At 44.8% G+C, this 27,634-nt stretch overlaps 1 protein-coding gene across 4 annotated transcripts in view; it reads right to left on the bottom strand.

The window, feature by feature from the left end:
- The window catches only part of DOCK4 (dedicator of cytokinesis 4), a 2,129,281-nt gene that overhangs the window by 404,768 nt on the left and 1,696,879 nt on the right, over positions 1 to 27,634 (bottom strand). For all 4 annotated transcript variants that reach the window (XM_069627915.1, XM_069627916.1, XM_069627917.1 and 1 more), the window contains one exon: positions 15,566 to 15,659. In XM_069627915.1, coding sequence (XP_069484016.1) covers positions 15,566 to 15,659 — 94 coding nt within the window. The remainder of the gene's footprint in view (positions 1 to 15,565; positions 15,660 to 27,634) is intronic.

Below are 27,634 nucleotides of genomic sequence, written 5' to 3'. Positions count from 1 at the left end.
TAAATATATTAGCATGTGATACAGTGTATAGCAACCATAGGTTTTACTTGCATATTAGTTTGGTCCAAATAGATAGTATATCTGTATACTCCTGTGTGGAACTCTTATCACTTGACTGTCTCTAATTGTTAACTTAGCCTACATACCAAATCCCGGATTTCCTAAATTGGACTGCTTAGCGTACTCTACCTTCAGAGTGAGAGAGTTTGGTAAAAACAAGTGTGAAAAGGTCATCATCTAAGTTGGGCTTTAAGATCCTTTACACAGCGGTGCTTCAGAAACTCCCTCCTAACAATTCAATATGGAATTGTGTCATAAGGGGCAAGGAGTGCTGAGCATACAGGCAGTGGCTGTTCTCTGCGACCACCATTCCTCAACTCCTTTAAAGGTGCAAGAGTGTATATGGTGACAATGTGACTCTCTGCTTTCACGCAAAAGGGTAGTAATGGGGATGACAAAGGAACTGCACTATTCCAGCCCTGGGCCCATCACCCACTTGCTTGGGGTGGTGTCCAGCTTTATTAGTTACCCCCCAAACCACTAGAGTCACAAAGGGGGATCCGTCACAGCACTTACTCTGCCTGTACTGCATGGTGTGTGCAAAGGAAATGCAGACATGGCAAAACAGGAGATCAGTTTGTGCCATTTCTTTTTCATCCATTTACTTTGAATGCATTTTTCAAGCGAATATAATGGTGTGTATTGTTTAATAGAACCACTTAGCCTGAGACTTTAGAAAAATAGACAATAAACCATGTAAGCAGGCTTTCCTCTCCCAGCAGACAAATCAAATAGACTTCCCCTGGACTAGACACCAGTGCGCCTGTGATCTGATCTGCAGCACTTACCCGCCAGCACATGATTTACACGTTGTGCCGCATAGGTATTTATGCCATGTGTATTGCATAAGAAGCGTCTAGCTACCATGGACTTCTACCTCCCATGCCCCAATCAGGACCTAGAATGCAGGCTTCACTGTGAATGTCCCAGCCCCGCCTTTTTCATGTCATCTCTCTGATCCCCGTTCCTCCTCTCTTGAATATTGGGTTTCAGATTTACCAGTGAATGTCCCCAGACTGCATCCCAACCTTTTTATCTGTCCTCTCTTGAATTCTCCCTACCCTCCCCCTCCTTTTGCCCTCCCTTTACCAGGATCTTGGAAGCGGTTTCCAGACTTAGCTGTGATTACCCCCTGCCCACCACCTTCCCCCTCCCACTCCCCTTACTAGGATGTGCAATTTGGCATTAAAACGTATCTATGAATGACCCAAGGAACAGAATTAACCTTTCTGTCCCCTCTCAGAACCCCTCTCACCCACATATTTGTCATGCTTAGTTGCAACTCTCACACGACTGACCCTCCGTCCTATGCTTTGGAGGAATCTTGATTGCAATTTAATGCAACATCATTAAACTCACATCAAACTCATTAAACAGCACCTAGAAAACAACCTGACTGTCCAACGTATTAGAAGGATAGGGTTCCTAGGGGAAACATGGGCAAAACCCCTAAATGAAACCCATGCAACAATATTAATTCAATTTGTGAAAAATGTATGACTTGGGATCAAGAGCTCCAGGTAACCAATGCACCAGGTTAATGGAAAGCAGTGATATAGTTTGATGTTTACAGGAAGAAAAAAAGAAAGGCCAACCAGGCATCTGTACAATGCTTCCTGACAATATTGGGGAGTTGCAAAAAATATATATACATCCCCACCCGCAAGCTACTGTGAAGTGAAATTAACCCACTCTACCCTTGAGCCTTAAAATCCTCCTTGAATACACAATGACTGATCCAAAGCAGTCCCATTTCCGGGGCAGTCACTGAGAACCAAGAACCAGATACAATCCCTTTGGAGTTTCAGTCCAAAGATCTAGAGAGACAAAGATTGCAGACCCTGATCAGCCAATCGTCATGTAGGGGTAGACGTGAACCCCCCCACTCACCTTCTCCTGAAAATCGCTGCCACCGCTGCCATCAACTTGGTGAAAACCCTTGGGTGGAGGTCAGCCCAAATTGCAGAACTCGAAATTGATAATGAGAACCGTCAACTGCGAACCTTACGTACTTTCTGTGCTTGTGATAGGATAGGTACATGAAAGTAAGCATCCTGAGGTTCCAATGACACCATCTAATCATGAAGCTTGAGGGCCTGAAGGATCTGAGAAAGGGTGACCATCTTTAACTTGTCCTTCCTGAGGAACCTGTTCAAGCATCTCAAGTCCAAGATGGGTCCCAATCCTCTGTCCTTCTTGGAGATTTGGAAATAATGAGAGTACCACCCTTTGTACCTCTCCATCACAGGTACTGGATCGAAAGCACATTTCTCTAGCAGGCTCAACATTTCCTGCAAATGGAACAGATCTGGAACTTTGAACAAGTGGCTCCCCGGTGGATGATCCTGAAGCTTTCTTAAGATGGGGAGGCAGTAACCCTGGGCTACTGTTTCCAACACCCATGCATCTGAAGTAATGCCTTGCCATTCTTGCAGATGCTGAGTGAGTCTGCTTCCCACCGGGGTCTTGAGGGTTAGTTAAGGCCTCAGAGAGGTTTTGAGGCAGCTGAAGAAGCGGTTGAGGGTAAAGCAGCCGTTGTCTGGGCACCTCTTGGCACTTGTTTTCCGTTGACCATGAGGGAATTTTCTTTGGCTCCTTGGACCAGCCAGTCCTGTCGCTCTACCAAATGAGGAGTAATAACGAACGGACCAACCCCTCCAAGCTGGTCCAGAGGGGTGTGATGACTGTAGCTGTCTGATGGTGGCGCCAAGTAAATTGGCTGCCGCCTTCGAGGTCTGTAGCTTCATCAGCCTTGCTGCCAAACAGCTGAGTGCCGTCAAAGGGTGTGTTTAGTAGTCTGGACTGCACGTCTGGTGCAAATACCGACTTCCTCAACCACGCAAACCTGCGTATCACTGTGCTTGCCACCATGGCTCTGCTGATGCTGCCTGCAGAGTTCAAATCTGACTGAGTCCCACAAGGTGAACGAAAATTTTGCAAGTGCGCAAGTGGCTTTGACTGATTTTAACGCCACACTCCCGGCTGAGAATACCTTTTTCGCCATTGCTTCGAAACGCTTATCGTCTCCATCTGGCGCCGCGGTATAGTGGGGTATGCCGCTTGCTTAGATGTAGAAGTTCCTGCCTGGACCACCAAGATTTCCGGTGTCGGGTGTCTGGATAAATACTCTGGATCACTACTGGAAGGCCTGTATTTTTGGGTGAGATTTTTATTGACAGCCGGACTTGTTTCTGGTGCCTCCCAATTTGGCTTAACCCTCTTTTACAGGTCAATGTGAAAAGGTAACACAGGATCCTTTTGTGGCACCTTATCCAAGATGTCAGTCAGATCATCTTGTTCAAAGGGAGGGGCTGACCTGCCCCATCCCAAACACTCAATACTTTTGACATTAACTATCTATAGGAAGCATCCGCATGTTCTGCTGGATCTGGTTTGCCAAATTCCAGCTCTGGCGATGTATCAATGCCACTTGCGGTCTGTACATTTTCATAAAGGTCCTTCATACTTGATTCCTCCGAAATGAGGGCATCAGGACCATTAGGTTTTCCACATTCAAGCCCGAAGGGCGGCGTATGTTGGTCGAATGGCTCATGTTCTTGAAATATTGAAGATACGGATTTAAAGAAATCCTTTTTAGGGATTGTCTCGAAGGTTTTTTCTATTTCCATCAATGGAATCGAGGGTTTCAACACGGTCTGCATCAAGGACTTCAACGGTTTTGGCTTCACAGGCTTCGACAGTGTTGATGGGGTCCTCGACAGACTTTACCCATGACTCGATGGAGTCTTTGACGGACTAGGACTGGGCCTGTCGTTGAATTGAGAACTCTAAGGTTCTCAAGGGGTTGGAGGCTCTTGTCACAGGCTCGAGGGGTTTCGCCTTGGACTTCTCCTTGTCGGGTTTCGAAGGCGCGACAGGGACATTACTTTTTGTCTTCTCCTTCGAGGAGGCTGAGGCCGCCTTCTCGAAGATTTTGACATCTCCTGCCTAAACACCTCCCATTCAGCTGGAGTCGCCGACTTACTTGGGCAGGCTATTTAACATTCTGGCATGCAGTCAGGGGATTTGGAAGGAGATCTATGGCACCTTTTCTTCATCTTTCTAGGTGAAGATAGGAGTGGTGTGAACCGCTTCGGGAGCGAGAACAGTTCTTTGACCTCTTCCTCCGTGACAAGTCGCCTCTCGACTCATCCGATGAGCACCTTTTCGACGGTGTCGTCGATGGGGATTTCACAGGGGGCCTACCAACTGCCAACTTCCCCTTGCGTGACTTCAACACTTTACCTGTCATGGACTGGCATGATCTGCAATCCGTTGTCCTGTGCCCGACATATGTGGATCTGTTATCGACATCTTGGCCCCCCAATCATGACACTTCTTAAACCCAGTCTTTGGGGTCGATGAGGAGGCCATTTTCTCGAGCGTCGCAGCTTCGTGAGGACACTGAAAGCGTGCCGTAATCTTATAAGCGAAAGCTAGAAAGCGTGCCGTAATATTCGAAGCAAAAGCCATCACGGAAAAACGGAACTGAAATAACGGGCATAGCACATGCTATTTACACCTGCAATGACGCTGACCTCGGGATGGAGGCCCTCGAGGTACATAAGTTGACCGCATCAACACACAACGCCCTCTGCCAAAAACATTTTTCCCAAGCAACTGATGCTGGAAGGAAAGATCTCTAAAGATGAGGAATATGTGGCAGGACACAATCCATTTGAAAGGTCATTCAGGTATTGCATTCACTTTATCGATTGGCACAGGTTTTTCCAAGGCCTCTTTGATATAAAAGTGCTCATAAGAAATGCTTGTATGCTTACAAATCATATCGGTTTGGAGATCCAAGCCCTTGAAATCCTTTCTTTAGACAAAAACTGATGTTGAATTATACAAAGTTTATTAGAAGTCTTTTGGTGCAAAAATAAGAATGAAAAAAGGGTAACAGATGCATATTTTTGTAGAAAAGGCAGCAAACCCATAAAACATACAAAAAAACTGTTAGGAATACAATCTAATGGTATACTTAATTTCATGAAGATTGTAACGTTTTCTGGCTCATAAGATGCAGTAAATTATAGCCATCTTTTGCAACACTCATTTCTGCAGGTCCTATGTAAGGAAACAAAGTTATAGAACTGGTGGTACACTTACATACCCCTGGTCCAGGTGTAGTTTCATATAATGCCACTCGCAGTCTTATATGCCCACGACAGCAATCATATGTTGTCACACACTCCCTTGTACACACACCTGACAATACTGCCACTCCTGCCCGTGCCCACCATGCCCAAAACTCTAGAATCACTATAGCTCGCCCCGCTCCCTCTGTCCCATCTCATTCCCCCTTCACACTCCGGCACTCACGTGGGCCCCTGATGACTCGCGTGCACATGCACGCCTCACCCGCAACAGAACGCTCTCCAGGTTGCGTTCTTTCTTGCATTGGCAGTTTCCTTGGCGCCTAGGTTATCGGGGGAACGCTACTATGCTTCTGCGTCGCGGGACCAGCGCTGTATGCTCACGTGACCCGGAGATCCACTCACGTGATGCGGCAGCACTTCATGTGATGGGAAGTAATGCCAGAACCGCGAGTATTTAAACACGGCTTTCCGTGTACTCGCTGCTTCACAGCTGTTCATTGCAACCTGTTTGGCGTTAAGCGTTCGTTTGGATTTCTTGACTCTTTGGATTTTTGACCTCTGCTTGTTTCTTGGACTTCGCTTGGATTATCTTACTGGCTTTGTTACATTGGAGTTCCCTGTGGTTTGAACTTGGACTGCTCTTTGGACTGCAACACGGATTACCCTTTTGCAACTGGCTTTCTTTGAGACTTCTTGCTTCACGCTCCACAGTTACCAAATCACGTTCTTGTCATCAGGTGATGCTCACGCCATTCTTGGGACTACAGTCTACCTGCCCACGTGAGTCCCGGACCCCTACCTCATAGGTTCATTGCCTTTCTCCTGATCCCTCTGGTAAGACCTTTTTACGTTATTTTGACACTGTCATTTGCTTGGTAATTAATCAGTATTTTCTGGCAGGGGATTGGGGTCCCAGAGGTTCGCGGTTCCGGAGTTGACCATCTCCACCTGTGGCCTCAACGGTCACACAGGGAGTGACTGAGTTCTCCCTGTGTGGCATTTGGGGACAGAGGACTCTTCTGCCTACACGACATTCAAGTCTCAACATATGTGAAGAGAGTCGCAAATGCCCACGGACTGCAATCATACACCAGTTTCTGCCTCTCATGGCAAGGTACTGCAATTTGATGATGGCTGCAGCATTCTGTAGACATGTCCATGGTGTAAAGATGTACCACCATGCCCTTACTGCTTATAGGACCCAGAGGAATTAATTTCTACGAAAGCACTCTGCATCACTCAGTCTCCATATCTGGAATTGACTAAATGTCCCAGAATGCATTATGCTCTCTTATTATAAATGTCAGTGCAGACCTTTACTTTGCCTCACTAAGCCTACATTTCCACAGTATATCCCAGATCTTATTTGCCTCACCCTGTGCAAACTACACCACAGCGCTAAGTGTGCCAGAATACATTAACTTGCACAGTATAGAAGCCCTCCTACTGGATTATGTTTCACAAGACGGTCTGACTCCTGTTCTCACAGAACTACAGGCCCCACGGCCTCCCAGTGGCGATAACTACACTGAACACTTATCCTAAAATAAAAAAGGCTCCATAAAATGGTGTCCCGTTATCCAGTTGGGCTCCTTCATAGCTGATGCCTCAACATGACTACATACAAATAGGCCCTCTGCTTCACTTAGTTCGGAAGCCTCCTCAAGCAAACACATTTCTATGAATGCCTTACACAACGCAGATGCCCCCAGAAAGATACTTACTTCAGAATGCACTTTGCATCACTAAGGGCAGATGCCTCCATAAGACTATTTGTCAAAACCTACGATGACTCCGTTCAGAGCCCTGCCTGAAGGACTACATGTCCCAGAATGAATTGTGTCTTGATCGTTACAGAGAGTACCATTGGACTCGGCAAGTAAGAATACACAATAAATCACTTGGGACAGAGGACCTAGTTGAAGCAACATACAACATAATGCCCCGTGCCTCAGTACAGAGGAACTCCCCTTCAGGAGGACTATATGTTACAGGACAAAACGGACACACCCACACAGCACAACATATCCCAGAACAAACTCTTACTTCATTGTGAAAGGCCACTCACATTATATAAAAAATACTTGCCCACCTATCCGAGAATTCTCGCTGCCTCAGTCGGTGGGCACAGTCCCAATTTGCACTGGGCTTAGTTGGAAGGATGGCAAACTGCAAGGAAAGGGGGACCTCTACAGCCCTCCCAGTCTTAGCTATAAACCCACCCACAATCTCATTGGCTGAGGACAAGGGGATGGAATTTTATGGATGTAATGGCTGCAGAAAGGCAGTATAAGGTGGCCAGCCACAGGAAAGAGGAAAGGTTGGCTTTACCTATCTTATGCCACTGACTCTTTAATGGAGGATGGATGCACACTGACCAACCAAATCAGAACTGATACCTTCTGTTGGATTTATGCAACTGATTTTTGGCACGCCAGAGCCCTTTTCTTCTTTTCATAATAAAATCTCTCTATTTCTAACACCCGGAAGCCCGCAGGCATCAGGGCGTGACAAAGACACAAGAAGACAAAGAAAAATGCAGGACTAAGTCAGCAGGAAACTGATCATAGATTACTTAAATAGCAGGGTTTTTAGGGATTTCTGAAAGGTCCAGAGATTGTGATCCAGAGTCAAGGAGGAAGGGAGAGAATTCAAGAATGTATCCGCTTTAACCTGGAAAGCTCTACCCAGGCCCTTTTCCCGTTTGAACATACGGCAAACAATCTGAATTTTGTTTGAGGATCGTAGTGCTCTAGCCGGGCAATACTGTGGGACCTGCATCTTCAGTTAAGAGGGGCCTTCTACATTCACACATTTTTGAATGATATTACCCACCTTAAAGTTAATGCAATCATGAATGGGTAGCCAATGCAGCTCCCTTCTGTGGTTTGAAATATGCTCCCACCTGGAAAGATTATTGACAGTGCGTATGGCGTTGTTTTGCAGCACTTGACATTTCCTAAGATTTTTGGATGAGGCTCCTATCAATAAGGAGTTGCAGGAGTCCAATCTGGTAAGAAGGGTGTCTCAAGTAATAGTTGTAGTATTATCCCTGGAGATAAATGAAAGTATGTTTTTAAAAAGGTGGAGAGAGTGGTTACAATTTTTTGTCAAAAGGTTGATATGAGCATCAGAATTTAAGGAGGTCTCCATACAGATGCCCAATTTTTCACTTTGTTGAGGACGGGATGCGACTTACAGCAATTTGAAAGCTGGAGTAGGCCGGGCTTAATTTAGCCTGTGCTACATTTGAACCAAAGATCAATAGTTCAGTCTTATTGCAGTTCAGGCAAAGCCAGTTAGATGACATCCAGTCATTGATTTGGTGGTAGATTGGAGAGAGGGCTGCAGAGTCTGCCAGATAGTCTCCTGTTGCCTCTATGACTAGCTGGGTATCGTCAACATAGTGTGTAAAAAACGCACCCAGGTTGTTTAGAAGGGTACAAAGAGGCCGGATGTACAGATTAAACAAAATTGGAGACAATCTAGACCCCTGCAATTCTCGCACTAGATGGGTTTGGTGGGGAAGCTTGCCTGGCCCCACTGAATGCGTGAGTCACAGTCTGACAAGAAAGAGAGAAACCAATCGACTGCATTGTCCAAGCATTGGCCTAGGTGGCGCACTGTCTGTTTCAGAGTGCCATGGTCTACCAGATCGAAGGCTGCGGAAAAGTCCAGCAAGGCCAGAATGTCTACTCTACCCTCTACTGAAATGCAGAGTATGTATGCTTGAAGATCCACTAGTGCGGTTTCTGTGCTGTAGTTTGGTCGAAAGACAGATTGTCTAGGGTGGAGATTACGGTTATTTGATGATAATTTGGAACTGCATATAGGAATCCTTATCCAGAACCGTATGCAAAAAATGGCAATTGGTGATGGGTCTAAGGTTATGGGGGTTTTTTGGGTTGAGGTTGGACTTTTTGGGCAAGGGGGTGACAGTGACAGTTTTTATAGATTTAGGCACATTTCCTTCACTGAAGGAGGCATTAACAAACCTCGTGAGGAAAGGGGCAAAGAGCATGTTCCAGGGATATTGTCATCAGAGTCCAGTCCTACCCCACCCTTTTCCCTTATGGAAAAAAAGACGATACCATCAGGGGAAACCAAGACCATCCCAAAACCCCAAGGCAAGTTTTACCTCTCCTTCCGTGAAACCCATTTCTCAGCAACTTTACATCCAAACACTCTTTTATGACAGATATTTACCCTATTTTTCTTTCCCTTTCATAGGACACTACAACTTCCATAATTCCATTCCTCTAATAGAACACCAAAAGACTGAGACGAGGAAGAGAGGGGACTAAGAGTATGAAGAATACAAAAGGAAAACGCAACGGAGAAACAGATGACAGACTATCACACTCGGACAGTAGGCTGTCCCACTAATAGAGACAGGCAGAGTCAGGCAGACCCAACCCTGACCAAACACCTTCATCCAATTACCAAATCACCAGTGTATAAAATAAGGGTGCTGAGGGAGAGAAGGCAGTTGCTCTTGGGAAGACAAGAGGGAGGCTGCAAGGGAGTGTTCGGCAGAGGATCCCGGCGTACCAAGCACTCAGAGAGTGAGCTGGCGATGTTGGAAGGTACCTAAAAGCCAGAGCAGAGAGCTGCTCAGAGCGGGACATGTCCAGGCCAGTGCCCATTCCTCTGGGGGCATTGACAAACCGAGGAAAAAGTGCATTCTGGGAAAAGAAGTGCACTACCTCCTGGGTAAACGTCACAGTAGGGGAGAAAAGACCAACAAAGAAGTATCTGCTTCCCTCCCGGGTGAACAAAGGAGTTGGGGAAGAAGGAGGGAGGGGCAGGTGGTGAGACTCTGACTATAACCCAAGAAAACACCAGACCATGCCTGTCAGCGCTGTGCCACCTGGGTGAGTCTAGAAGAGAGAGGAACCTAGTGGCATGTGTGTGGCCGTATCCTAAGCCTTTGTTAAGGACAAAGGAAGGACTTTGTCCTTAACAAAGGCTTCCAAACAACACGACCCGTTCGAGTTTCGGGTAGACTTTCAAAAATTGATGCGTAAAATTCATCTTAAAGAATATTTCGCCGATGATACCAACCTAGCAGGCTCGACCCAAACCATGAATCATACAGGACTTCGAAATCCGTCTCTGTTTTGTCTACCTAGCTCATCCTTTTCAGCTGAATCAAGAATTTTTGAAAAAAGAGTCCTCTCTGAAATAGAAGCCCTAGAAAAAAAGAACCCGCATACCTTTCATAATCTAAGCAAAATCGAAATGGAAGCGCTAAAAGCCTTGTCCAAAAATGAAAAAATAATAATAAAAAGAGCAGACAAAGGCGGGAGCATAGTGATTCAAGATACCCAGAACTATGTCAATGAATGTCTCAGTCAACTCAACAATACTCAATATTATAAAATTTTGAAAGAGAATCCGAGTGCTAAACTTCTAGAAGCGTTCGACAGAAAAGTTACTAAAGCAGTAGAAAGAAACTGGATTAGTAAACAAGAGAGTGAATTTCTGGTGAATAAAGAAGCGTCCACACCCACTTTTTGCTGCCTCCCTAAAATTCACAAAACTCTTTTTAATCCCCCAGGTCGACCAATATGGCAGGGATTAATTCCATTTTAGAACCCCTATCAAAATTTGTGGATCAGTAGTTGAAAAACTACGTTGTGTTAATTAAATCTTATCTTAAGGACAATAAAGACGCTATTAAGAGATTTGAACATTTTCCCTTTGATAATACTACTCAGTTCTTGATCACTTTTGATATAATCTCTTTATACACTAATATACCACAAACAGCTACCCTTGAAACAATTGAAGAGGTCCTCCTTACTCGTATAGATGATGACCCAGTCCCCACCTCTTTCATAATATGGTGCCTCGAAATGGCCCTCACACAAAATTTCTTTGAATTCCAGGGAGTATACTATCAACAGATAGAAGGTACCGCAATGGGAGCCACTATGGAACCCAGTGTGGCGAACCTTTATGTAGAATGTTTTGAGAAACAATATATTTATACTGCCCATCCCTATACGGCCAACCTTATGTCCTGGGCACGATACATCGATGACGTCATAGTGATATGGAAAGGCACGAGCCAAGAGGCAGAAGAGTTCCTCATTTGGCTAAACCAGAGGAATCATCATCTGAAATTCACAATGACCATCAACCGGAATAAGATTAACTTCCTAGACGTCACTATTTTTCATGAGGCAGGCACCCTTTTGGTACAACCATATCACAAAAGTACCGAAAGAAATTCACTACTTCATTACCACAGTCACCACGTTAAACACCTTAAAGACAATTTACCGTTTGGCCAGTTTCTTAGGCTAAAAAGAAATAGCAGTCAAAAGGAGGCCTTTGAAAAAGAAGCAGATATCTTGACAGATAAACTTTTAGAAAGGGCTCATCCTAAAAAACTGGTACGCCATGCAGCCAAAAGAGCCTATATTAATAATCGGCAATCATTATTAGAGGACAAAGCCAAAAAACCGCGAGACGACAGAATTGTAAGTGTAAACACTTTTTCAAACCTAAGCCTGACCATTACGAACATAGTTCGGAAGCACTGGAAGATATTTAAAAATTCAACAGCCCAGTTAGCTTGTCCATTATTTGCATACAGAAAATCAACGACAATTGGAAATCACATTAGCAGCAGTAAGTTTAGAGTCACCCCTAAAAAAAGCGAAACTCTCACTCAAAGCTGGGGCTTAACCCCCATTACAGGACACTATCCTTGTGGACACTGAAGCGTGTGCAAATACACCTCAAAATCAAACAAAGTAGAGATAGGTCTGAATAAAAAATGGCAACAGACGAAATTTTCGAACTGCAACACAGAATATGTGATCTATATGATCACATGCCCATGTGGTAAAAGATACATAGGTAAAACGAATAGGAAAGTCAAAACCCGGATTATCGAACATCGAAGCTGTATTAACAAAAAAGTGCTTACAGCCCCTATGGTTACACACTTTACTAACAATAATCATACTGGTAAAGATCTCCGTTTGACAGTTCTTTACATCATGACAGGCACTGATATCAACAAAAAGAAACAAGCCCTAATCACAAAGGAACAAAGACTATTTTTTTTAACACAAAGTGACAAGGAAGGGCTGAATGATGCAGTTGAATGGGGCAAAATGTAATGACTCTGCTGTGTTACTTTGATAGTTACTTCCAACTATCCGCTTCCACCCTCCTATCATTTGATGTATCATATAGAGGATCATTTATAATCTCCATGTTTCTTAGTGAGCTATATAATTTTAGCATTTCCAACTAACGTTTACTTTGTGACCAAGGGGATTATTTTTGCATTCGGGGCGATTCTATGTGTTGGCTATCCGAGTATAAGTACGGAGGCTTGGTTTTAAGTCAAAAGGCATTGTGAGCTTTCATTTTGCACCATTGGAAGATCGAGATTTCTGTAATAGACACTTACGTGGAGTCGACAAACAAGGGACTACAGCCCCTATATATACCCCCACTCAAGATAGCGGCGACCTATCTTTGAGGGAAAGAGGGCAAATTCAACCGGCTACAGTGATGTCCCGCAAAGGACTGGCTTAATTGAGATACCATCTACAGGTAATATCTTTCTTCTTATTCTACAGACTGGGGTTACTCCTGTTCCCCCGTAGAATATAATTACAACAAGTTTTAGCTTTCGCGATAAACGCAGATAATTTATTATAGAAATGGACTTCGTTCATAGAAACTTCCCCATTTCTATCCCGGCAGGCATTCTAAAGACGCTTCACTACACAGAAGCCGACTGTAATCAACACAGCTTCACTTCATTCTTTACTAAAGAATACGGCGATGCATTAAAACGAGCCACGGTAAGATTTTAAACCCATAGGTGGGTAACTCACCAGTTATCTTATTCTTCCGTAACAATCCAACTTCCGAAGACCCTAATGAGGTATTTTATCTGCTTTTTCTGACAGCCTTTCTCTGCCGAACAAAAATCATTCTGAAAGTTGCAGAAAGAGTTTTTCTAATCGACCTCGTTATAAGGATCATTTAGCCATCTTCACCCTGAACCTTCAGGTAAATACTACGGGGGACAGTAGCTAATTAATGCAAAACTACTTTTAATGACTTCGGGGATACTTCCTCACTGTGTCCCTTTACATACGGCCTCGCAGGGCGATTTTAAATCTTTGCAACCTTTATTTTTGCAGGGTGTTCATCCCTTATTAAGGGTTCTTCACCTACAGAAGCCTAAAATAAGCCTAAACTAAGCCAGCTTCTGCAATAACTCCATGAGATTTTTCTCTTAATCGAGATAATAGCACTAATAGCTTCTCCTTTTTCTATTGTGTTTTACCAACAGTTACAACCATTTGAAAACACGCCAGATTTGTCGTGTACACTTCCCACATTCAGCCAGAAGATTCTTCGGCTTAACAGATCCAAAGTTTAGATTGTGGTTTTTTTAATCGTAGTGACTATACTCCTGATGAAAGTTCTGTATTAATTGACATCGAACAGAAACATGTCGAGACTACACAATGGTTTAATGTTCTGACCATAACAATACGAGAAATGTCGAGATAAGGACAATACTAGAGATCTAAATGTTAGATACTCTGCATTATTACTGATTTGATTAACATTGATGTCAATCCTGCCCATTAGGGTATGATACGGTCACTGTTTTAGAGTGTTTTATTTAGTGATTTACAACAGGACTTGTAAAAAATGTTTTTATGTCTTTATTAAAATATTAAATGTGTCGTAAATAACAGTTGATGTTTAATGCTTATAACTGTTGTGTTATTCTAAGCTATCTATCTCCCGTTTAATCAGTCTCTACCTCCCAGAATAAGACAGAGCTACCACCTATGTGGTAATCTGGGTTTCCCCCTTTATATACTGTATGTGTGTGGATGAAGCATAACGGAAATTCATGAACTGAGTTCACGTGCATTGTGGGGCTGGTAGTTTCTTCAGCAAAATAATAAAACCCTGAAAATTGAGTAGCAGAGTGGTCTGGCGTAAAGGAGAGTGCCTTTTCAAAAGACTCTGTGAACTGAATGCATCGAAGTGGTCATGTGGAGGTAAACAACATGTCCTCACAGTTTTGAAAGTCTTCGACAGAGAAACCAAAACAAGGACGTAGGTGTGAGCCCGAATGAGGGAAGTCTACAGGGAACTGTGATTTGCATTATGCGAACTGTAAAGCAGGCTTGAGCCTGGCTGAAGGGAGCCTAACGTGAATTTGTGAACTATGAACTATGAGAAGGAGGTCCAAGCCCAACAGAGAATGCCCTACAGTAAATTGTGATAATTGAAAAGGAGGAGGTCCAAGCCCAACAGAGAGAGAGACCTACAGAAAATTGTGATATTCGAAAGGAGGATGTCCGAGCACGATAGAGGGGGACCTACATTAACTGGCCATATCTAACAGAAGCTAAAGATTTGGGGAAGGGAATCCCTTAGTCATTTGAAATTGTGGCTTTGATATTTCTTTTGAATTTATTGGACATAGACCTGACTGTGGGGAAGGGAACCTGAACGGTCTAAAGACTTATAAGTGAGAACTATTTTGTTTTGGTAACCTTGTGAACATTATTACTCAGGTGAGAGAAACTTGGGACACCTACAATGAACTGTCTGGTAATATATTCTTGGTTAGGAACTGAAGAGCTAAGAGGGGGTGATCTACATGATCTGAGAGCCTACCCCTTGATAACACCAAAGAACCATATCCTGAAAAGGAGACCCGGACTTGGATGAGGTCCTTGTAGAATCTAGATAAAGAAGTCATCCTGACTTTAAATTTGATGTACCCTTTATGTTGTTTAATTACTCATCCCTCTTCACAGTCATTGTATAAGCTTAGGGCAAGTGATAGGTTTATTAGTTTTACTATTATCATTTTGGAATAGACTGACTAGGACTGTTTTTATTTTCTGTCTTTTAATGGTCGAGATTACTCCCATTCTAGCATCAGGGCAAGTTAGGAGTCTTCCCAAACCCCTTGAAAACTGTTCAATAAACACCCTTGAATTTGCTCTTTGTGTTGCCTTCTTACTTTTCATACGATGAGCTCCTCACACAATCCTAATCATTAACACACAATTTCACTTTGTGGGTTATAAATTCATACATAATTGTACTCAACCACATTCTCAATATTTGAGAAGATCTTATTTCGAATTTCCCAAGCAGAAATATGTCATGTGTTCTATGTAGTGTTCCCCGGGGTAAAGATGCTGACAAAAGATGAAATCTAGGAATACGGAAGAGTACATTGATGTAATCTTAAAGAACCAATACAAAATACAAAACTCTAGTCTTGCAATCAGTAAACATTGAAAATTCTCTTCAAATTGTTCAGTTCATGAGCCACCCCTGATATTTCTGGACCTGGAATACATCTTCTGAAAGGCTAAACAAGTTACCTGTGAAGTTCTGAGCTTTGAGGTGAAGATCGTAGAGTTTGTGAATATAACGGATGTACATCTCTTCTTTGTTCAGCTCAGTTTTGTAAAAGTTCTGAAAGCACAAAGTCCAAAATACATTTAAAATCAGCAAGCATATAAGGGCAGGACACATAAAGTGTACCATCTTTTGTCAATTATCAAAGATGCTGTACAAGTGCTAGGTCTCCAATCCTATACATGGAAAAAGAACACATTACTTACCTCTCGTAATATTCAATCTGATATATGCTCCTCCCACAGATTTCTCATTTTAGTTACATTGTCCTGCACCAGCAGATTTCAGAAACCTTTTGCCATCAGGGGGGCGCTGAACAATGGTGACAAGGTTCTTCAGCATCGGCACTGGACGTCGAATTTGGTACAAATAGCCTGCAGCGCACACCGTGATCTCAGATTACTAATGTTCCTCCAAAGTCAACTGCATGGGTAATTTTGTTTAGTGCTCTTTAAAGATGAATCATTCTATACATTATAGCCAAGAAGGCAATGAAGGAATACTTCTAAGACATGGAAGCACTGATTATGGGTCAGGATGAGAGGGCGATGAAGAATCCATGGGAGGAACATCCATCGGAAAGAACTTCATAAGAGGTAAATAATGTGTTCTTCTAATGGACTGTGTCCTCCCACAGATTCATCATCTTAGATAGAGTTCCAGAGCAGTAACCCTTTATAAGAGGAGGGCAGAAGAGCAAACTCCCATTGCTGTCTCATTTTATGATACTCTGTAATACCAATCTACTGAAGCGGGCATCCTGGCCAGATAGCGTCCAATCAATAGTGCTTGACGAAGTATGCAGTTATGACCATGTCGCCACCTGGCATATGGCCAGAGTTGGAACTACTCTCTGGAGTGCGAAAGAAGCAGCCAATGTTCTGGTAGAGTGAGCACTGTGTGAGAAACCTGAGGGTATTCTCCCAAGCAGACCTAGATAATCCTTTATTTAGGTGGCCAGGGAAGGGCTGACGCTCTCAGAGCCCAACCCTGGAGGCGGACGAGCGAGAAAGGATCACCTGGATGGAGGAGCCCCAGGTTGTGCTCGGGGGAATAACCCAGGTGAGACGCACTATTATACCGGAGAAGAAGGAGAAGGGGATGGGATCCCTCAGACCTTTGTAGGTTGTACCACATCTGCCTCCTTTCGTTCCAATGAATCTCTCTTGCCCAGACCCAACGACCCCTCCATATATGACAAATCCCCTAGGAACCCAAACCCTGTTGCACTTGGACACTATCTCTCCCAGAATCCCTGTTTTTCTGTGTCCTACCCGAATACTCCCAGTCATTCTCCTCCCCATCCCTCTGATTATTATTTCCCAAACTCCCAGTTTGTTTCAACAAAACACTACCCTTCCCCATGGCTTCCCCTATTGAATTTTCAAAGCTCACCTTTCCGAGTTGACCAATCACCTCCTTCCCTATAACACCCTTTCCCAGTCATACCCCGTAGGATATTCAGAAGTTCTGCCCCCACCCCTCTTTTCCAACACAAACATTTTCCTACATTGTGAAAGACAACAGACAAACACGGGAGCCGTTTACCTGACATGTCCCAAAAAGGGTCAGGCAGAGTCAGGCAATTAACCCTAACTACGCACACCTAATGGCACTTCCCCTTCCCTACATGGATAAAAAGCAGAGCACAAGACCGCACTTTGATGAAGGCCGAACGCATGAGGAAGAGCTATTCCGGACCGGCAGTTCAAACGGAGGAGAAATGCAGAGAGACCTGGAGGGACGACAAGGAGGGAATTTCCATGGTCCTTTTCAACTCAGACCTGCGAAGCCTCCGAAAGGGAAATCATAAGACTGGGAAGTCCAGTTGGAGTGTGGTGTGACAGGTGTCAACGGCATACTGGGCCCTCCAGTGCTGAAAGCAAAAGCAGGAAGAAGGGCTTGCCTCCGTGGTGCTGTCCTTGACTCCCGAGACCAGAAACTCCAACAGTTCAGCACAGCCGGTGAGTCGGAGAAGGCAGATAGTAAAACTGTGCTGAGCCCATGGTTGCAGGCAGCAAACTTGTTGAACAAAGGACTTGTGTAATTGAACTTTAAAGAAAACCCCAGTAAAAGTGTCATGGTCCACCCACTCCTGACAGTCTCCCACTCCTTTCAGGAAAAGCAACATCGACTGTGGCAGCTGCCATGGCATATGGAGCAGCACCCACATCTGCATTCGCCATGGACTACATTTCCCAGCAAACTCGGTACTCCGCTCACGTGACGTGTCACGTGTTTTGCTCTCACCGCTACCCGAAAGATGCTGTACTTAAGCAATTAGACCTTGCCGGTCGGCATTCCTTGCCTGTCGCATTACACCCGGCAAGCAGCTTTTCCTGTACCCTGGGGTCTTCTTGCCTTCCTACTGGCTTCCAGACCTTTTGGCTCTCGCTTTTTGGATCCTGATCTTGCCTTACCCTCATCTGTTTCGGCGCTCGATTCCTGTGGATGGATCTACTGGCTCCCCCTGAACTCAGCTTCTGTTTCTCTGAATGCTCCTTTCTCATCCCTGTTGGTTGCAACTTTTCTGGTTCATTCATTGGATTCTCCTCTTGGCTACCCTGCGGAATCTTGTTTCTACGCCCTGTATTGCTTTTTATTTTTTCTTTATTTTTGTTTGTCGGAACTGAACTTGGCTCTACCTGGACTTACTTGTTTCTTTTGGTACTTTTCCATGTTCTTCTGGTCATCTGCTCAGAGACTCTTGTTGGGAACTTCCTGCCCCAAGATTGCACCCTTGTGCCATTCGGGTCAGGTTTCCTTCGCAAAAGAAGACTTTGTTGAGACTCTCTGTGACACTCTTCCCCTTCTGGTTATTCTGGACTTTCTGGACTACCTTGGCAGGAGCTTGCAAGAAGGTTCATCGCCTCCATCACTATCACAGCAGGTAGGAGTTGGGTAATGTCTGAGGGTGATGCGACCTTTTTGGTTTGAGGTTTGAGAAGGAATACAGATATTGTGCTGTTTGTTTTCTTTCCCTTCTTCAGCTCTGCTGGCTGCTCCTGCCTTTTCACCCCAAGCCCCTAGCCTGACAGGTCTTATTCGTTCTCTGCAGCCTGCGCTCTTGGGGGGGAATTGTCCCTGTGAAAGGAGACCCTGGTTGTCATATGAGACTGGGGTTATCAGAGTCAGACTTGATCCTGCCGAAAAGGTTCAGAAGCAGAGTGGTCAGGCATCACAGGGGCGCTCATTGGGAGGACTCTGACTGAAGCCCTTTTGGGTTGTGTTGTTTTGTGGAAACTACAAAGACCAAGCAGCCTTAGGACAGGCTAGTGGGAAGTGTAAAAGTGCTCCTACGAGGGTCAAGCTAAATCCTTTGTACACTCGAAAGTCTTTGGCACATGGGAGAAAACTGATTGAACTGTGAAGCTGGCAAATGTGAACACGACAGAGGGATGCCTGCGAATTGAGGGTGAATAGTGATATACCAGTGAAAAGTGCTGAGTGATATGTTTTGACTGAAAAGCCATAGTAAACCCGATTGAAGGGGGCTAACGTGATAGATTAAGGATCAGAGGCCGGCTGAGGGGAATTCAAAGGGCGAGGAACAATCGCCCAATGTGAAAGATTACGAAAGAAACGTTTGTTTTGTTTGTTGTTTTGGTACAGCCGGCCTTCTAAGGAAAGAGACTTGGCCACAGAAGGTCCTGGCATCATTGAAAGGAACTGTAACCTCATGCTAGCGAGGGCCAGGAGTGTTCTGCGCTCAAAGGTCCTGCCTTGTCCCATGCTGAAAACATGGGGTAGGGAGACCCAGCCATACCATCCTGACTTATCATTTGGTGAACACTTCTTTCTTTTTTTGAGAACATTATCCCACACTATTGTGTAACTTTGTTATAAGGATTGGCAACAATTTTCTTTAGTATAGGCCCTTTTTATTTGACAAGACGCCACTAGGATTGCCTTATTATTATTTGATGGTTGTAGCTTGCTCCCATCTTAGACTTAGGTTTAGATTAAGTGTTTTTTCTCACCCATTATACAGTTTAATATACACCCTTGAACTGTGATCACTTGTGTCTGTCTTTACTGTTGCCACCACAAGTTCCTTCCACCTGAATCCATCTGGAATGCCACTATCAGCTTTGTTGTAGCACTTGGAGATGGCTAACATGACCCATTATGACAATATTTGCTTTGAGATGGGTTTCCCGAAATTTGGACCGGCACAGCCGACGAACAGTTGGTCTTCCGTTCTGAATTGACATGCTCCTGCAAAAGCTGAGCGCTCTTTTGGGATCCAGTCTATGCAACCATTCCTGTAACTGGGATGGGTAATGAGGAGGATAGAAGGTAGAATCTTTTTTAGTGAAAAAGATTTCAGACAGTACCTAAGGGAGGAAAGATAGACACACTCTTAGCATCTCCCTTCCCTTTGAGAAAATAGTATAGGGTGGTTCCCAATAAAGCACTCACTCTGCATGCAGAAGGGATTGCCACAAGAACAGTGTTTTCCAGGCAAGGAGCCCGAGAAGGCAAGTGTACATTGGCTTGAACGGGTCGCCATTAGAAATGTCAGGAACCAATTCAAGTGCCAAGCCGGCAGCACAAACGGGAACAGAGAAAAGGGGTTTACCAATCCTTTCAAGAATGGCAGCACAATGGGCATAGAGAATTGAGACGGGCATGAGCTTAAATGGGGAAAGCACTGACAAGTGCTGTAGGGAAGGCATGGTATCACAAGTCTGACACTGACACAATGGATACAATTTGTAAAACCTTTATTGAAAATGTTGGGGTCAGAGAAACTCCTATTTTGCAACTAAGATGGGAGTAGTATCGACCATCAAACGATAAACAACTCGCGGCTGGTCTTGATCGAACTACTAAAATGACCTTGTTGATCTAATCTAATGTGTACACAGGTATCCGTATGCAGTGCAATTAAAATATTAAGAAGGTGGTCAGGACATTTCTTTTCCTGCATCGTTCCCCATAGATTGACTCTGTTGACACAGTCAAATGCCTGGGAAAGATCCAGGAATGCAAAATACACAGCAGTCACCTGTATCTTTGTTTGATGCGCCAACAACTTTAACAAAGGCAGTTTTGTACAGTCCCCACCTTCTTTCTAAAAGCATCCTAGTAGACTTCCAGCAGATTTTCCTTCCTTGCCCATATTTCCAATTCCTTAAGTAGAAAAGTTGAAAGAATGTTACTGCTGGCGTCCAACATGGATATTGGGCGATACATCCTGGGATCTAATCTATCCCCCTTCTTAAATATTAAAATGATATTGGCTCCACCCCAAGAACACGGAATTACTCTGGTCCTAATTATGTTGGTGACTAGCTCAAACAAAACCTTAGCCCCCAAAGCGGGCTCAGATTTAAAGGTGCAGTATGATGAACCATCGGGCCCCGGGGCAGCTTTTTCAATTGGATTTGATTGTAAAACAGCCTGAGAGCCATGCAATTTAATGAAGGTCCAAAACAAGCTAGAATGCTTATTCGTGACTGCCCTCAACATTGTTTCTAAATCACGTTGGACCAACATGCCCTCACGACTTCTTGAATTTGAGGTAGAAGCCCAGCTCATGTCAGAAGGGATGGGTGTAGCTTAGATGCTCATGGGCCTGCTCCGGGCAAAGGGATCTAATTAATCAATCGTCCAAGTAAGGAAAGACATGAATCCCCGCCCCCTTTTAGACTGGCTGCCACCGACAACATTTTGGAACAGGCCCTTGGAGCTGTGGTAGCCTGAATGGAAAGACAGGAAATTGATAGTGTCAACTGCCAATCACAAACCTCATGTACTTCCTGTGCTTGGGATGTTTACCCACATGGGAATAAGCATTCTGGAGGTCAAGTGACATCAACCCATCCTGGAGTTCCAGTGACCACAGGATCTGCAAGAGTGTTATCATCTTGAACTTGTTTTTCCTGAGGAACTTGTTCAAGCGTCCTCGGTCATAGATGGGTCTCAGTCTTCCATCCTTCTTTGGCACTAAAAAAATAGAGGGGACCTAATCCTAGACAGTCAAATTAGAGATGGATGGAAGGAAGGATTGCAATGCCAGGCGTACTGCCCGGAGTTCCAATAAGTTTATATGGAAGGGACTCTCCAGGCCATCTCACTGACCACACATTGACAAATACTGAAGATGAGCTGCCCATCCATGCAGAAAGTATCTGTGGTAATGGTGAAACTGGGGCACGGTAGTTGAAATGGGGCCTCCTGAAGGAGGTTAGTCGTGGATGCCCACCAAAGCAGGTCTTGTGAGAACTGTGGGGGGACCTGGTGCCCATCCTTCATGATCTCATTGAACTGGGACCTCTGGCTTCTCAGGGACCACTTAGGGAGAACATCCAGTCTTTAATCCAGAAATATGAATATGCAGAGCACCATAGACCCCTGCATCCTCCAAATACACCCTTGTGGGAAGTCCCTCTTTTGGTTGGAAGAGTGCTACTGTTGACTGTATGCTCGTGGTTCTTTCTGGTGGAGGGAAAGCCTTCCCTGTCTCCATATCGAGGACTGCCCCTATAAACTGTTAATGTTTTGAGGGGATCCGAAAGGACTGCTTTAGGTTAAAGGAGAAATCTAATTTGTGGAGAAGAATGTATGTTTTCTCTAGACTCTGTTTAACAATGTTTTCTGATCTGGCTCTCAAAAGCCAGTCCTGGAGGTAGGGGAAGATGTGTGTACTCTTCTTGTGAAGATGTGCCACTACCACTGCCATTACCTTTGTGAATACCCTTGGGCCGATGTGAAGCCGAAAGGGAGCGCTGAAAACTACTAATGAGTTTCTCCCATCAGAAAACAAAGGTATTTTTGAAGTTTGTGGTGGATAGGAACGTGAAAGTAAGCATCCTGAAAGTCTTGACACATCAGCCAGTCCTGATGATCCAAGGCCTGCAGAATCTGTCCCATAGTGACTATCTTGAAATAGTTATTTCGGAGGAGGTTTTTTAAGAGCCTCAAGTCCAAAATAGGTATGAGGCCTCCATTCTTTCTTGAAATTAGGATGTACCAGGAGTACCAACCCGTCCAGACTTTACGTTTTGGTACAAGCTTTACTGCTCCATTCAGCAGAAGTTGAGACATGTCTTCTAAAAGAAGGGCTCCTGGAGGAGAGGTTGGCAAAATGAGAGGGAAGCTAATGGGGTTTTGTTAAGAAGGGTAGTGACCCTGATTTACCAATTGTCTGATATTATCTCCTGGCATACTTCTCTGAATATGCAAATAACAAGGGGGGGTCCTGGGAGGCCCTCTGCCAGACATTAGACCTGGTTACGAGAGCCTTACCCAGAGTCTTTAGCTCACTATCTTTCACGGAGGAGACATATCCAAAACATATTGGTCTTTGTCCTGCCCTGTGTATTGGGCAGGACAAAGAATGATATGCAGTGGAAAGTTCTCTTCTGTGAAAGGATGGTGAGCTAAAGACTCTGGTTGAGACTCTAACCTGGGATATAGGCTGGTAGTAGAGATACTCCCAGAACCCCCCTTGTTTCTGCATATTACCTAGCTTTGGGTTTTGACCCTAAGTTAAGATGGTAATCCAGACGTGGAACCCTTGCTCACTGTTCTTAGAGAGGCACAGCTCCACCTCACTGACGAGGCCCAACCAGGCCGAGACACATGTCTGGGGTTGCCCCTTGTTTTTGCATACTTCTCTGAATAGTCTGAACCAGCCCCCACTGGAGACTCATGGTGCAATAGCAAGTGATCTAGGGAGGTTTTGAGGTCTCCACCTCCGTAGTAACTGTAGCTCCGGGCTTTTATGCAACTCTGCCTCAACATTGTCTGTAAAAAACGTTTGGGGGTAAGCTGTTGTCTGTGTGAGCCCTCTACCATTTGGTTGGAAATTGTATGGTCTGAATCTCCCTCTTACAAAAGCTGTTATCGAAGATGAGGAGGTGGACCAGTCAAATCCCAAAGAGCAAGCGGTCTGCTTAGACCTCTGTGATAAATCCAATGGTGTCATCACTCCTTTTACAGTGGTGACCTCTCCCCAGGTGGCCACTACCTGATCCTGACCCTGGGGGAGGCTATATGAGGGAGGATAACATGGGGGGATGAAACCCGCAAGGGAGCGATACGATATCATCGGACGAGGCATGGTATCCCCCCCTTTTCCTTTTAAGGATACCCCCTCCATTCCCCATGCCTTAGTGGCATTATGTCATGACTCCTCTCACCCACCCATGAAAGCGACTCTACTAAGAATACCTTCTCATGCTGTGTCTATAAGTCACCAAGAACTGACTTCCCTTTCCATGAATGTAAAAGTGCTGTTATGAGAAAGCTGAATGAAGTAATGAAGATCGAAAAAGGCCAAAAACACAAGCTGCACTCTAGTGGTTGCGAGCGCATAATTGGTGCTGGGACATTTAAAACACTGAACCAGCTGACTGGAGGGAGGTGCTGGCTGAGAGAACCTCATCCTCTCAGTACTGACGAAGGGACCACTGTGCTGTTGGGAAGACTGTGGAGCCAACCAGCACACGGAGAAAGCTAAGAAAAGAAGACTGCAAGAGCTGATCCGCCGAGGGGATGCCATGAAAGGAAGAGAAGGGAAGGGAAGACTTCCTGGCCTTTTTGAGTGTACTGGAGAGCAGCATCCATGCCCCTCGAACACCGAGAACTGCATAGCAGGCAAACGGGAGCAACGAGGGACACGGAAGCCACAAAGCGAGGTCAGTGAAGCGGGAAGAAGGTACAGGACTCAGAGCCGCTGCATACTTACAGTGAGAGAACCGAAGCACATCACAGAGAATAGGTGAGTACACAAGAGGGACACCGGGGCACTTTGGCAACCCTACCAAAGGCAAATAAGCATAAATGTCCTTTTGAACTTGAACATTTTGGTACACTTTTCAAGGCCAAGACGTTACCCTTTTCACCTTCGAACATTTTTTTAGACAGGTCATTTTGCATTGGACATCTTGGCATTGGAAAGACCCTTAGTTTTGGTTTAGGTAGGGCAATACCTCTTAGACGGCAAGCCATTTTCCAACCCCTTTTTGTTTGAAATCAAAATCCATAACCTAAACTATGACCTCTTTGTGTCTGTGTCTCATTCCAGGCTCCTCACACCTGTCAAATGGCATATTGGGGAGTTTTAATTGTACATCATGGGTGAAGTTGTGCACATCCAAGAATGTCTTCAAACTAAAACTGCTGTACTCACTGTGCATACATCTGACAAGTGCAATCGCCACTTCGCAAAATGCAGCAGAACACTGATAGGGGTGGCCTATCCAGGAGGCAAACCTCAGCACTGCTTACCTGATGGGGTCAGCCCAGCCACAGGATGAGATGAGTGTCACCAGTATGGAGGAGTACTTCAGTACACAGTGCTGATGCTGACCTGCGTGTGGGTAGAAGGAGGCAGACGGAAGCAGGACTGGCTCTATGAGGCCAGTTGGTGGCAGTACCGTCTCTCCACGGTTGGCAAGCACCCAGAACAGCAGGGGCGCTGGGTAGGGAACCCTGACAGAGAAAGGAAGCAGAGAGGGCCATGCACAAAATGGTAGCTGGAACCAACAATGGGCCAAAGAGGGGCAAAGCAGGAGCCACCACGGATTACAGTACAAGGAGAAAGGCAGAGAGTGTCAGGGCGCCTCCTCACTATCTAGAGGGGGAGGGCTTAGTAAAGGACTGTAGACTAGTAGGGAGGACAGTAAAAACCCAGCAGGAGGAGAGGAGGCAGACAAAAAGGGGAAACACACTGAATGATGGTGTCTTTTCTGTTGCAGACTCCGGAGAGCGAGGAAGAGGCTATAGTAGAGTACACCTGGACATATTGATTAAGAGAAGCCCAAAGAATGATAGGAACTGCTGCAATACTGACCTGGAGAGATCAAAGGACATTTTGTATCTTGCTGTTAAAATCAGGCAATTGTTGCAACCCTGGTAAATTGTATAAAAGGAATATACAGACTCAACTTCAGAGCGGTCTTTGGGGTACCGATAGCGTCACAATTCGATAAAATCGTTAGTGTCTAGTCCCACCTGTAGCATATTTCTGGCAGTATCTTTTCTATCTTGCACCAGCTGTTTAAAATAATCTTGCATTCTGGCGGAAGATGATCAGAGGCTGTTTATGCCATTTCCCGTAAGGAAAGTGTGTATCTTAATGTGCAGGAGACATTGGGCCTCATTCCGGGTTTGGAGCTAACCATGGAGTAATTAGCTCCATGGTTGCCTCCGAAACGTCCCAAATCCGGCATGGTGAGTGGAGTATTTACCGGTCCATTCCAGGGTTGGAGGGACCGGTAATTCCCCATTCACCTTTTGCCCTTCCCCATTCCCATTTCTGCCCCATATGGCTCAATGGGAATGGGGAAGGAGGTAATTACGGCACCGTAAATTACGGTACCGTAATTACTTCCGAGGTACCTTTGCGGGTCCCGTACTTAACTCCTGCTAAAAGCAGGAGGTAAGGAAGGACCCGCAAAGGGATCTCGGAATATGGAGGTAAGGGATTACCGGCATCGGCACCCTTACCGGTGCCGGTAATCCCTTACCTCCAACCTCGCAATGACCCCCATTAACTTTTCTAACCCCAGGCTCTCTGCCACAAAAACCTTTCATCACCAAGTAAAACCAGATAGCATTGAGAAGCCTGGTTTGTTATCATTAGAGAATCATTACCCATTGTTAGAGAATCATTACCCATTTAGGGATTAGTTATCCATCATTCATTCTGATTAGTACTGATTAGTAGTGACATGAAGTAGTAACATCATTAGACTAGCCACACATTATGTAGCCATTTGTATTTGCTATAGAATGAGGCTTGTTATATTTGAAGTGCCATGTAGACACATGTAGAGATATGTTGTTATGTATTATGTATGCATTTAGAGACACGCATGAGTATGCATTGAGTCTGCATTATAGATATCGCTTGGGTTTGAGGCCTATGGCATTTTGAAGCCATCCTGAATGAGACACAGAGAAGCGCTGCGGCACTGCGAAAGATGTTATGAGTTACAGTGTGAACGAAGAATGCATAAACAGTTTCTTAGCAGACAGAGATTAGACATAACTTTTGTTTTAGTAGAGAACGTAGAAGGGCTTTATTATCAGCCCTGGGTTGTGCTGCGCAGACAGAGATGGTGGGGCCATGCAGGGAGTGCTTTGCCTTGCACACAGAGACATGCAGAAGAGAGGGATTTCAGTGGAGTGAATGGAGAAATATGAGGAAAAGGTAGGATGGTTTGCAGACAGAAGAAGGCCATGGCATAGATATGTAGAAATGTCACGATGACCAGAACATGCAGTGATTGAGCAGAACACGCAGTGCATCACAGACTTTTAGGCACTGCTGAGATTTAGAAATGCTGACAGATAGACAGAGAGGCATTTTAGCTTTGAGAGGCATGTAACCATGGATATGTATGTACGTCATTGAACAGTATAATGAGAGGTGAGGCTTTGGGAGTTTGTAGTTCTGAGATCAAGGGAGCTGCTCTCTGAGATGGAAGAGAAATGTTTGGTGGCGGCATAGGAGAGACGTTTGGATGACTGTGAGAGAGGAAGCATTGGGGAAGCATTCTAATGAGAGCGGATGAGATCGATCTGGCAGAGAGAGTTGGCAGGAAGACCAGACCACTAATAGGAGAGGCCTGGCCCTGACTGACTGACTGGTTGCAAAGTTAGCTGGAGAGGAGAGACAGTGCAAGAGGGGAGTATCGATCTGAATAAGGCATGTGCATGGGGAATTAGGACAGACACGAACACAGAGCTTTGGCTGACATGATAGATTGGGTAATCAGACAGGGATTATCTTAGAGAGTGTGAAGTGTGGTGTGGATTGGAGAGGAATGGTGTGGATTGGAGTTGCTTTAGATTGCTTGCATTAGAAGCCTGTAAGGCTTATAGTTATTGCGTTGCATTGTAGATTTGCACCAAAAGCAAAAAAGGTGCAAATTCGAGATTTGCATTATAGTAGTGTTTGCATCATGCATTGCTGTGTATGAATAAAAGTGTTTTATTGTTGAATCGGTTCATGTGTTTTGTTTGTGTCTTATGTTAGTTGTCCATAGGAGTAACTTAGGAGTAACACAGTGTAC

This window comes from Ambystoma mexicanum, chromosome 12, assembly GCF_040938575.1.
Source record: "Ambystoma mexicanum isolate Mex_15411 chromosome 12, UKY_AmexF1_1, whole genome shotgun sequence".
NCBI classification, from domain to species: Eukaryota; Metazoa; Chordata; class Amphibia; order Caudata; family Ambystomatidae; genus Ambystoma; species Ambystoma mexicanum.
The sequence above is the reverse complement of the archived record's forward strand: the minus strand, read 5'-3'. Positions and strand labels throughout refer to the sequence as shown.